The following is a 13,127-nucleotide window of genomic DNA, read 5'->3' as shown; positions in this document are numbered from 1 at the left end:
TTAGGTTTCGCTTGACAATAGCCCAGTATTTCTCAATTGGGCGGAGCTCTGGCGTGTTGGGAGGGTTCTTGTCCTTGGGAACCACCTGCACGTTGTTGGCGGCGTACCACTCCATGGCCTTTTTACCGTAATGGCAAGATGCCAAATCCGGCCAAAACAGTACGGAACAACCGTGTTTCTTCAGGGAAGGCAGCAGACGTTTATTCAAAAACTCTTTTACGTAAATTTCTTGGTTGACAGTCCCGGAAGCTATGAAAATGCTGCTTTTCAAGCCACAGGTACAGATGGCTTGCCGAACCAGATATTTCTTTGCGAACTTTGACAGTTTTATGTGCTTGAAAATATCTGCTACCTTTCCCCTTCCTTTTGCCGTATAAAATTCCTGTTCCGGAAGCTGCTTGTAGTTGGCTTTGTAGTTTTTCGTCGTCCATTACCACGCAGTCAAACTTCGTCAGCATCGTCGTGTACAGCCTTCGGGATCGCGCTTTGGCCGTCGTATTTTGTTTATCATCGCGATTTGGAGTCACTACCTTCTTGTAAGTCGATAGTCCGGCTCGTTTTTTTTTTTGGCTCGATGCACGGTTGTAGACGATACACCCAGCTTATTTGCGGCATTTCGGAGAGAGAAGTTAGGGTTTCGCTTGAAACTACCGGCAACTCTCTTTGTCGTCTCAGCGGCTTCCGGTTTTCGATTTCCCCCCGATCCAGACTTCCTGGCTGTCGACAAACGTTCCCCAAACACTTTAATAACATTTGAAACGGCTGATTTGGCAACTTTTAGCGATTTTGCCAGCTTTGCGTGCGAGTAGCTCGGATTTTCGCGATGCGCGAGCAAAATTTTGATACGCTGCTCTACTTGCTTGGACGGCATTTTGACAACTGAAGAGTGAATTCCAAAATCAAAATAGGAGCAACATTCTACACACACACACCTTCACAATGAGGGGTGTTCAGGTTTTTTATATGCACAATTGAAAGAAATACATCAAGTTTATATTGACCAAATTTTGACCTATCACCCTTTACCAAAAATCTTTATGGAAGGTCAAAATCTTTGAATTCAAGTATTTGTTTTTTTTTATGAACAATTCGTCCCGGGCTTACTGTAAATTTGGAACATATGGAAGGGTTTATTTAGGTATTTATTTTGAAATAGCCTCTATATAGACCAATAAATGTATAACATATTTGTTATTCGTCACAAATCAAATATTGCTTTTAAATAAGCCTCTTTCAAATTGTGAGCAATTTTCACTTCTTCTATCTCTTCCAGATTCTCTATTATATTCTGTTTTATTTTTTTTTTCGTATTACTATTTCATCCACTGACTCTGACTGTACAAGTATATATTTTGAAATTTAAAAATATTTACTCAAATCACGTCGTATTACAAAAAAAAAAACAAATATTGCAAAATAACCACAACAAACGTTTTAGAATTTTACAAAAGCTGCTGGTATCCAACAGTTGTTCAAATAAAATTAGCGGCTTGATGTTAAAATGAATCATTCATCCATCCAACATTCCTTATTGCTTAGAACGTGGTTTCCGATAAAAAAAATATTTTTATTTTTTGCTTTGAAGTTTTTAGATTTACAGGGAGACCTCGGTAGAACACAGTTGGTTTAGGGGTGAAGTATTTTTATTTTCTGCTTTGAAGTTTTTTTTGATTTACAGGCAGACCTCGTTAGAACACAGTTCGTTGAGGGGCGAAGTTCGCCTTTTTATTAATATAAAATTTGTTATGATTATTTCAAAATTACACGGAAAATATACTGACCTAACTACCGGTCTGGATTTTAGGACATAAAATGTACACCATAATAAGGACAAATTTCTTCAAAATACAGAAATTTTAATTAAAAGAAAATTCATAATTTTTGATTTAAAAATAGTTTTATTTGTATTAAAAAGAAAATTGATAATTTTTTATGTAAGAGTAGTTTTTATTGAGATTTAGGAATCATAAATAAATAAATAAAGTCTTGAAAGACTAGCGTATTTGCTTTATACACTGAACAAAAATATTGATCTAATATGAAATATTATTCAATCTAAATTTTACGATACTGAATTTATATAAATTAAAATATAGAAATTATAATTAAAAGAAAGTTCACAATTTTTGCTATAATTTTTTTATACCCACCACCATGGTAACGGGGTGGTGGTATAAAAAACATGTATATAAAGTATATATATATATATATATATATATATATATATATATATATATATATATATATATATATATATATATATATATATATATATATATATATATATATATATATATATATATATATATATATATATATATATATATATATATATATATATATATATATATATATATATATATATTCTTGATCAGGGAGAAATTCTAAGACGGTATAAGCATGTCCGTCTGTCTGTCTGTTTTCAATAATGCCTTCAATAATGGCGCTATCGTCCTCAAATTTGCCACAGATACGTTTTTTGTTTTCAGGCAGGTCAAGTTCGAAGATGGGCTATATAGGTTCAAGTTTTGATATAGTCCCCATATGAGCCGACCTCCCGATTTGGGGTCTTGGGATTATAAAAACTGTAGTTTTTATCCAATTTCCCTGAAATTGGAAATCTAGAGGTATTCTAGGAAAATAAAGAGATGTGCGAAAATGGTGATTATCGGACCATGCTTCGATATAGTCCCCATATAGACAAATCTTCGATATAGCACCCATAGTTTCGATATAGCCCCCATATAGACCGATCTCCTGATTTTACTTCTTAGGCTTCTACAATTCGTAGTTTTTATCCAATTTGCCTGAAATTTGAAATCTAAGGTATTCTAGGAAAATAAAGAGATGTGCCGAAATTGATGATTATGGGACCAAGTTTCGATATATCCCCCATATAGACCGATCTCCCGATTTTACTTCTTGGTCTTCTAGAATCCGTAATTTTTACCCAATTTGCCTGAAATTGGAAATCTAGAGGTATTCTAGGTCCATGAAGAGGTGTGCCGAAAATGGTGGTTATCGGTCCATGTTTTGATATAGCCCCCATATAGACCGATCTTCCGATTTTATTCTTGGGCTTCTAGAATCTGTAGTTTTTACCCAATTTGCCTGAAATTGAAAAACCAGAGGTATTCTAGGAGAATAAAGAGATGTGCCAAAAATGGTGAGTACCGGTCCATGTTTTGATATAGCCCCCATATAGACTGATCTCCCGATTTTACTCCTTGGGCTTCTAGAATCCGTAGTTTTTACCCAAATTGCCTGAAATTGGAGATGTAGAGGTACTCTAGGAAAATAGAAGATGTGCCGAAAATGGTGATTATGGGACCAAGCTTTGATATAGCCCCCATATAGACCGATCTCTCGATTTTACTTCTTGGGCTTCTAGAATCCGTAGTTTTTACCCAAATTGCCTGAAATTGGACACCTAGAGGTATTCTAGGACCATAAAGAGGTATGCTGATTATATTGTGTATCGGTACAGTTTTTGATATAGCCCCCTTATAAACCGGCCCTCCGATTTGGGGTCTAGATTCTAGAACCACAATTAGATGTGCTGAATACTGTGTGTATCCTTTCATGTTTTGGCTCCCTTTCATGTATTAGCCCCCATTACACCGAACTCCCGATTTAACTCCTAGGGTTTCTAGAAATTTTAGTTTTTATCCGATTTGCCACAAATTGAAAATATACTGGCATTTTAGACCCATAACATCCCAGCAAAAAAAGTGTCGTGCAAAATTGACGCAGAAGCGATGAATTTAACATGGGCTTGTCATAGGACGGAAGTCCTCCATTTCAACAGCCGTTGCACTGAATTTGCATCACTTCTTTAGGAGCGACCCGAATTCAATGTTTTGGATGTAAATTAAGAAATTCTGTGATATTTTGTCAAATAAATAACTTTTATATTTTTTTTATGGATTTTAAAGCTTTCTAGAAACGTTTGGTCTCAAATGTTTTCAAAAATTCACAATTTTTTCAGATTGGATTTAGCATTTTTTTTTTTCGACAAAATTTTAATAATTTGTACCATTTTACGAATTCTGAAACTGTTTTTAACCAATTTGAAACAAAAAAAGTTAAAATTACCCATTAAAAATTTTAAAGTTGTGCCTTTGGAAGAACTTCCAATTTTTTTGCTGGGTGCTTTATACACAGAACAAATATTATATGAAATATTATTCAACCTAATAATAATATGAAATATTATTCAACCTAAATTTTACGATACTGAATTTATATAAATTAAAATACAGAAATTATAATTAAAATAAAGTTCACAATTTTTGAAATCTTTGAAATTTTAGTCCCTACTGCAAATCATATATCTTTATAGCTTGACCATTTTTTTTAAGTAAGGAAAAACATTTTTGATTCAAAGAAATAATTTTTATATTGCCTGAAATATTGTATCTTTGGTTTAATTTAAAGATTTTTTTGATATTACTCAGAAAAAAATATTACCGAAATTTTGACAATTAAAATCTTAATTGAATTGAATTAATTCAACTAATTTTTTAATTAATATAAAATTAATTTTTGTTTTACATAAATGATTGTTATTATTATTTCTGTGATTGAAGAAATTTCGAATAAAAATTAATTCGAAAATTATCCAATTCACAAAAAGTTGATACAAAAATCCACAAATATTTCAGTGGCACAAAAATATCATCTCTTGATAACAAAGGCAAATTTGCAACTAAAAAACGGTAACACTTCCTAGCTCTAAGGACAAACACAATTGACTTCTGGTCAAGAAAAAAAAAACTTTATAACATATTTTCAGGGTCTACGCGTAGTTTGAGGTCTACCTGTATTCGAAACAAAAGCTATACAAATATTATACACAATGTTATGTACACACATACACATCTTAGTAATTTTCCTTCCTCCTCACTTTCTTTGCTAATTTTAAATAGAAACATATCTCAAATCCATTCTAGATGATTCAAACTAATTTCAAAATAAAACTTCTCTTTTATTAGGCAGATAGCCTTTAGTTTGCTAGTGTCCGTATAAATAAGTTTATTGTAATTTGTAATTATAATAAATTAAATAATATGTTAAATAAATAAATAAAACTTCTCTTTACAGTGATTTCGAATTTGAAGAATTACCACCGGAGGATACAAACTCGGCACCCTTGTTACAATCAGCACCTTTGGCTGAATTACAAGAAATCGCCCCTAATCCCGATTACGACGACGAAGAAGAAATTTTGGCCGAAGAACGTAAACTAGAAGCCGCCAAAATGGCAGCAACAACTCCAACGGCAACGGAAAATAATGAATTATCATCAACCGAAAATGCTGTGGCAAAACCATCTAGCGCTGAAGAGAGTATTTTCTCCGTCATGTATACTGTGGCTAAAAAAGTCGCTATGGTAGGCTCTATATATCTAGTCGGTTATATGGGCTGGTCTGTAGCATGGCTGATAGCTCCTGTTATTCTCTCTGTGGCCCGTGATCGTTTCCGTAAAAGTACCGAACATAAAAGAAATATTGCCAAAGCCTCAGCTATGGCTTCAGAGAAAGAAGTGATTTTGGCGCGTATTGATGAGCTACCAGCTTGGGTAAGTATAGAGTGTTTGCAAAAGATGTCTACAGAACGATCACACTTAAAGTTTTGTAAATATTTAAAAGAAATTTTTCATAGAAATACAATATTGCAAAAATTTTCTATAGAAAGAAATTAAAAAAAAATTCAATAGAAATAAAATTTTGATAAAACTTTGAAAAAAAAAAATTCTATAGAAATACAATTTTGACAATAGCTTCTATAACAAAACAAAAATTAATTAAAAAAATGCAAAAAATTTCTATAAAAATGAAATTTGCAAAACTTTGAATAGCAATAAAATAGAAAGTTTTCCTATAGACATAAAAATTTTAATAGAAATAAAATTTTGGCAATAGTTCCTAAAAATTAATAAAAAAATGCAAAAATAGTTTCAAAAGTAAAAAAACAATAATAATAATAATAAAATTATGTATAGAAATAAAATTTTCAAAAGAAATAAAATTTAGCAAAGAATTTTTTATAGAAATAACAGTTTGCAAAATTTTTTTATAGAAATAAAATTCGACAAAATTTTCAATCGCAATAAAATGTTGGCAAAACCTTCAATAGAAAAGCTTTCAACAAAAATGTTTATAGAAATAAAAAACTTCTATAGCAAACAAAAATCTATAAAACTAAACTTTGTACAAAACTAAAATGTTGACAACATTTTATATACAAATATAATTTTCCACAAAAAACAAGTATAAACGTCAGTAAGTTCGGCCAGGCCGAATCTAGGGAGCCACCGTGGTGCAATGGTTAGCATGCCCGCCTTGCATACACAAGGTCGTGGGTTCGATTCCTGCTTCGACCGAACACCAAAAAGTTTTTCAGCGGTGGATTATCCCACCTCAGTAATGCTGGTGACATTTCTGAGGGTTTCAAGCTTCTCTAAGTGGTTTTACTGCAATGTGGAACGCCGTTCGGACTCGGCTATAAAAAGGAGGTCCCTTGTCATTGAGCTTAACATGGAATCGGGCAGCACTCAGTGATAAGAGAGAAGTTCACCAATGTGGTATCACAATGGACTGAATAGTCTAAGTGAGCCTGATACATCGGGCTGCCACCTAACCTAACCTAACCTAACCTATGTACCCTCCACCATGGATTGCGTACAAACTTCTACGAAAGACTGTCATCCACAATCGAATTACTTGGGTTGTGGTATCTTAAATCGTTTCCTAAATTGTGAGTTAGTCCATACGTGGTATACATTAGACAAAAAAAGTATGTGTAGGTAAGTCTACAAATAATTACGAATCGATATGGACTTTTGCACGGTACGTAGGGAGCCAGAATTGAAATATGGGGGTCGCTTATATGGGGGCTATATACAATTATTGATATGGATCTGAGGGCTATATATAACTATAGACCGATATGGACCTAGTTAGGCATGGTTGTTAACGGCCATATACTATCACAATGTACCAAATTTCAACTGACTCGGATGAAATTTGCTCCTCCAAGAGGCTCCAAAACCAAATCTCGGGATCGATTTATATGGGGGCTATATGTGATTATGGACTGATATGGACCACTTTTGGCATGGTTGTTAAATATCATATACTACTACCACTTACAAAATTTCAACCAGATCGGATAAATTTTGCTTCTCCAAAAGGCACCGGAGGTCAAGTCTGGGGATCGTTTTATATGGGTCCTATATATAATTATGGACTGATATGAACGTTTGTCGACAGCCAGGAAGTCTGGATCGGGGGGAAATCGAATACCGGAAGCCGCTGAGACGACAAAGAGAGTTGCCGGTAGTTTCCAGCGAAACCCTAACCTCTCTCTCCGAGATGCCGCAAATAAGCTGGGTGTATCGTCTACAACCGTGCATCGAGCCAAAAAACGAGCCGGACTATCGTCTTACAAGAAGGTAGTGACTCCAAATCGCGATGATAAACAAAATACGACGGCCAAAGCGCGATCCCGGAAGCTGTACACGACGATGCTGACGAAGTTTGACTGCGTGGTAATGGACGACGAAACCTACGTCAAAGCCGACTACAAGCAGCTTCCGGGACAGGAGTTTTATACGGCAAAAGGAAGGGGAAAGGTAGCAGATATTTTCAAGCACATAAAACTGTCAAAGTTCGTAAAGAAATGTCTGGTTTGGCAAGCCATCTCTACATGTGGCTTGAAAAGCAGCATTTTCATAGCTTCCGGGACTGTCAAACAAGAAATTTACGTGAAAGAGTGTTTGAATAAACGTCTGCTGCCTTTCCTGAAGAAACAAGGTTGTTCCGTACTGCTTTGGCCGGATTTGGCATCTTGCCATTACGGTAAAAAGGTCATGGAGTGGTACGCCGCCAACAACGTGCAGGTGGTTCCCAAGGACAAGAACCCTCCCAACACGCCAGAGCTCAGCCCAATTGAGAAATACCGGGCTATTGTCAAGCGGAACCTAAAGAAGACCAAAAAAACTGCTAAGGACGAGCAGCAGTTCAAGGCAAACTGGCTTTCTGCGGCGAAGAAGGTGGACAAGGTGGCTGTACAAAATCTGATGGCAGGTGTCAAGCGTGAGGCCCGGCAATTCGGATTTGGAAAAGCGAAAGCCTAACTGAATATTTTTCCTGAATTTTATACTAATTGAACTTGAAAAAGAAATGTAATTTGATTTTTTAAATACACGATTTCACCGATTTCCACGCGTTTTCCCTTGACCAAATTTTGACCGTATCACCCTTTATAAAGGTTTATCCCAAATACATACATTTAAATATAACTCGATTTGGACAGAATTTGATAGAATTCTACAAAATCTATAGACTCAAAATTTAAGTCGGCTAATGCACTAGGGTGGAACACAATTTTAGTAAAAAAATATGGAAAATATGGATTTTAGTAATATATATGGAAGCTATATCTAAATCTGAACCGATTTCAATCAAATTTGGCACACATGACTATACTACCAATTGTACTCCTTGTGCAAAATTTCAAGCTAATCGGGATAAAACTCTGGGTTCTTTCTGGGTCCATATAAGTGCATATTGGGCGAAAGATATATATGGGAGCTATATCTAAATCTGACTCGATTTCAACCAAATTTGGCACGCATAGCTACAATGCTAAATCTACTCCCTGTGCAAAATTTCAAACAAATTGGGCCAAAATTCTGGCTTTTAAGACCATATTAGTCCATGTCGGGCGAAAGATATATATGGGAGCTATATCTAAATCTGAACCGATTTCAATCAAATTTTGCACATTTGACTATACTACTAATTGTACTCCTAGTGCAAAATTTCAACCAAATTCGGCCAAAAATCTGGCTTCTGGGGCCATATAAGTCCATATCGGGCGAAAGATATATATGGGAGCTTTATCTAAATCTGAACCGATTTCAATCAAATTTTGCACACTGGACTATACAACTAAGTGTTATGTTTGTACAAAATTTCAAGCAAATCGGTATAAAACTCTGGCTGCTGGGTCCATATTAGTCCATATCGGGCGAAAGATATATATGGGAGCTATATCTAAATCTGAACCGATTTCTTCCAAAATCAATAGGGTTCTATTCTGACCCAAATTAGGAACATGTGCCAAATTTGAGGGCGATTGGACTTAAATTGCGACCTAGACTTTGATCAAAAAAATGGGTTCACAGACAGACGGACGGACGGACAGACGGACATGGTTATACCGACTCAGGGACCCACCCTGAGCATTATTGCTGAAGACACCATGTGGCTATCTCGTCTCCTTCTGGGTGTTACAAACACATGCACTAACTTATAATACCCTATTCCACAGTGTGGCGCAGGGTATAAAAATAAAATTTACAAAAATGATTTAAAACAAAAACAGTAAAGACAAAATATTGACAAAATTTTCTATAGAAATAAAATTTTTGCAAACAATTTACTAGAAATAAAATTTTGAAGGCATTTTAAATAGAAATAAAATTTTCTAAAAAAATTTTAATAGAAATAACATTCAACAGAAATTTTCTATCAAAATAAAAATTTGATAAAAATTTACGATAAAAATAAAAAAATTACCAAATTCATTAAGATAAATAAGTATATGCAAAATAATTTATAGAGATAACATTTTTAAATTATATTTTTAGACAGTAGCAAAAAAGTTTGGAAAATAAAATTCTATAAAATTAAAGTTTTGAAAATATTTTCTATAGAAATAAAATTTTACAGAAATTTTCTTTAGAAACAAAATTTTCTATAGAAATAAAATTTTACAGAAATTTTCTATAAAGTAAAATTTTGCAAAATATTTCTGTAAACCATGCATTGACTAAACTACCAGTGTAGCTTAACCAACAGAGGAAAAGTATGCTTGTCAAATTTATTTGGGCAAAGCCCTATAGACTGCAAGATGGTTGGATGTACAGCTGTTTCGGAATTACCACATTCCTCATCAGCATCCTCTACTTGCAGCAAAACTATCAACCAGTTATCAGAATAAATTCGGGTAATTCACTCAACCAAAAGTGAACTACACTTGAACCTTCCGAATAAAGGTTTGATAGTCGGCTATTGCCTAAACAAATTTGCAAGCATATCTCTTTTCCTTTGCCAAACTCAAATCATCGATTTTAATGTAGTTGGATGGGTTTGTTTTTGAGCGTGCTTCCTCTATCTTCATTCGTTTTGTTTGTTATTGTTGGTTTCTCCTCAATCATTATTGTTGTTTTTGATTTCAGCGTAAAACTTGTTTTCTATAGACAATTTTTAGAAATTTTTATTTCTTATTGTTGTTTTTGATTTGAGCTTAAAACCATGCATTGACTAAAGTACAAGTGTAGCTAACTCAAATAAATTTGACGAGCATAATTTTTCTCTGTTGGTTAAGCTACACTTGTAGTTTAGTCAATGCATGGTTTTAAGCTCAAATCAAAAACAACAATAAGAAATAAAAATTTCTAAAAATTGTCTATAGAAAACAATTTTGCAAACACTTTCTATAGAAAACAAATTACAAAAAATTTCTATAGAAATAAACTTCTACAAAACTCAAATTTCTTCTATAGAAATCAAACTTTATAAAAATTTCCTATTGAAATAAAATTTTGGATCAATTTTGTATACAAATAAAAATTTTTCCAAAAATTTTCTATAGCAATAAAATTTTGCTAAAATTGGAAAAATTGTCTATAAAAACAAAAATTTTACAAATATTTCCTGTAAAACTAAAATTTTGCAAAAATTGTCTATAAAACTAAAATTTTGCAAAAAATTTCTATAGAAAAAAAATTTTACAAAATATTTCCATAGAAAGAAAATCTTGCAAAAGTTTTCTATAGAAATAAAATTTTGACAAAATTTTTTATAGAAATAAAAGTTTTTTTTTTAAATGTTGCTAAGAATAATTTATTTATTTATTTATTTATGTGCATATTTATTATAATAAAACTGCTTTTGCAAAAATTTTCAGTTCAAGAAAAAAATTGCAAAAATTGTCAATAGAAACAAAGTTTTGCAAAATGTTTCTACAAAAAAATTTTCCAAAAATTTTGTATGCTAATAAAATTTTCCAAAAATGTGCAATAATAATAAAAGTTTGCAAAAATTTTCTATAGAAATAAAATTTTGCTAATATTTCTATAAGCATTTTTAATTGTTAGGTACATATTTGTGATAATTAAAAAGTAGTAGTTTCTGAGTAGTTCAGTTTACACAGTATGACAATAGTTTCCATGATCGTAATGGCTTCTTTGAAATCAACCTATATTGGTCTCTCTATACAATTCGATTAATATTTGTCTTCGTTTTTATTTTCAGGTATATTTTCCCGATGTCGAACGCTGTGAATGGGTTAATAAGGTAGGTAATATGGTACATCTACTTCAACTTTTAAATAACAAATAAAACATTTCTTCATTCTTTCTCATCACAGATTCTCAAACAATTATGGCCCAATGCCAATCACTACGCCCGCTCTCTAGTGAAAACGACAATTGAACCTGCTGTTGCTGAGTCCTTGGCAAATTATAAAATGAGCGGTTTTCGTTTCGATCGCATCATTTTGGGTACCATACCACCACGCATAGGTGGTGTTAAAGTCTATACCCAAAATATTGGACGTAATGAGATTATCATGGATTTGGATCTATTCTATGCCAGTGATTGTGATATTAATTTCTATTTGGGCAGCATAAAGGGTGGCATTAAAGATTTCCAGATACATGGTTGGGTACGTGTTGTGATGAAGCCATTGATACGCAGTATGCCATTGATTGGTGGTTTGCAAATCTTCTTCTTGAATAATCCCAATATTGATTTCAATTTGGTTGGTGCCATTGATTTTATGGATATGCCTGGTCTTAGTGATTTGTTGCGTCGTATTATTGTGGAGCAGATTGGTAATATTATGGTATTGCCAAATAAACTACCCATAACCTTGAGCGATGAGGTACCAGCTACTTCGTTGAAAATGCCAGAACCTGAGGTGAGTTTAATGGAGTGATTAGATTTAGGAATTCGAAGTTTAATACTGGGATACTATATGCATATATGGCCACCGTGTAATGGTGGCCGTTTATGCTCGCATTGCATACAAAGGGTCAGGGATTCAGTCCCAATTTCGACCGAACAATAATAATTTTTTTCTGTGGTGGATTATCCCCTGACAATAATGCTGCTGAAATTTCCCAGTATTTCAAAGCACCCCTAAGTGGTTTCGCCATGTTGTTAACACCATTCGGACCCATAGGTCCCTTGCCATAGAGAAATGGATTTACGGGATTCCTACTGTCCCTATCTACTATCTAGTGAAACCACAGCTAAGAGAACGGTCTTGGAATAATTAGTGGGGCAAGAAAATCCCGTTGAGCTCAACATGGAATCTGGCAACACTCAGTGCTAATAAAGAAGTTTACCAGAGTTGTTTACAATCACGGTTGCCAATCGAACCAAAAATAATCTACCAACATTTGGAGAAAATTCTACCAAAAAACTACCAAACAAAAAAGCTTCTATAGAAAATTTTGCCAAAATTTTATTTCTAAAGAAAATATTGCCAACATATTATTTCTATCGAAATTTTTGCCAAAATTTCATTTCTATAGAAAATGTTGTCAAATATTTTATTTCTATTGGAAATTTTGTCCAAATTTTATCTCTATAGAAAAATTTGCCATTTCTCTATAGAAAAATTTGCCACAATTTTATTTCTATAGAAAATTTTGTCAAAATTTTATTTCTATAGAAAATTTTTTCAAAATTTTATTTCTATATAAAATTTGGTCAACCTGTTATTTCTGTAGAAAATTTTGCCAACATTTTATTTCTATAGAAAATTTTGCCAAAATTTTATTTCTATAGAAAATTTTGTCAAATATTTTATTTCTATAGAAAATTTTGTCAAATATTTTATTTCTATAGGAAATTTTGTCAAATATTTTATTTTTATAGGAAATTTTGTCAAAATTTTACTTTTATAGAAAATGTCATCACAATTTTATTTCTATAGAAAATTTTGCCAAAAATATACTTCTAGAAAATATTTTGTCAAAATTTTATTTCTGTAGAAAATTTTGTCTAAATTTTATTTCTATAGAAAGTTTTGTCTAAATTTCTATG

At 32.9% G+C, this 13,127-nt stretch overlaps 1 protein-coding gene across 8 annotated transcripts in view; it reads left to right on the top strand.

Moving 5' to 3' along the window:
- The window catches only part of Esyt2 (extended synaptotagmin-like protein 2), a 110,734-nt gene that overhangs the window by 73,475 nt on the left and 24,132 nt on the right, over positions 1 to 13,127 (top strand). For 7 of the 8 annotated variants that reach the window (XM_075290383.1, XM_075290378.1, XM_075290382.1 and 4 more), the window contains 3 exons: positions 5,104 to 5,581; positions 11,328 to 11,369; positions 11,443 to 11,994. In XM_075290383.1, the coding sequence (XP_075146498.1) occupies positions 5,261 to 5,581; positions 11,328 to 11,369; positions 11,443 to 11,994 (915 nt within the window). In that variant the 5' untranslated portion in view covers positions 5,104 to 5,260. Of the gene's footprint in view, positions 1 to 5,024; positions 5,040 to 5,103; positions 5,582 to 11,327; positions 11,370 to 11,442; positions 11,995 to 13,127 lie in introns of those variants that run through there. The other variant, XM_075290384.1, reaches the window with a different exon arrangement.

The sequence above is a fragment of the Haematobia irritans genome, chromosome 1 (assembly GCF_050003625.1).
Source record: "Haematobia irritans isolate KBUSLIRL chromosome 1, ASM5000362v1, whole genome shotgun sequence".
Classification (NCBI taxonomy): domain Eukaryota; kingdom Metazoa; phylum Arthropoda; class Insecta; order Diptera; family Muscidae; genus Haematobia; species Haematobia irritans.
Note: the sequence above shows the minus strand (reverse complement) of the source record. Positions and strands in the feature narration are given on the sequence as shown.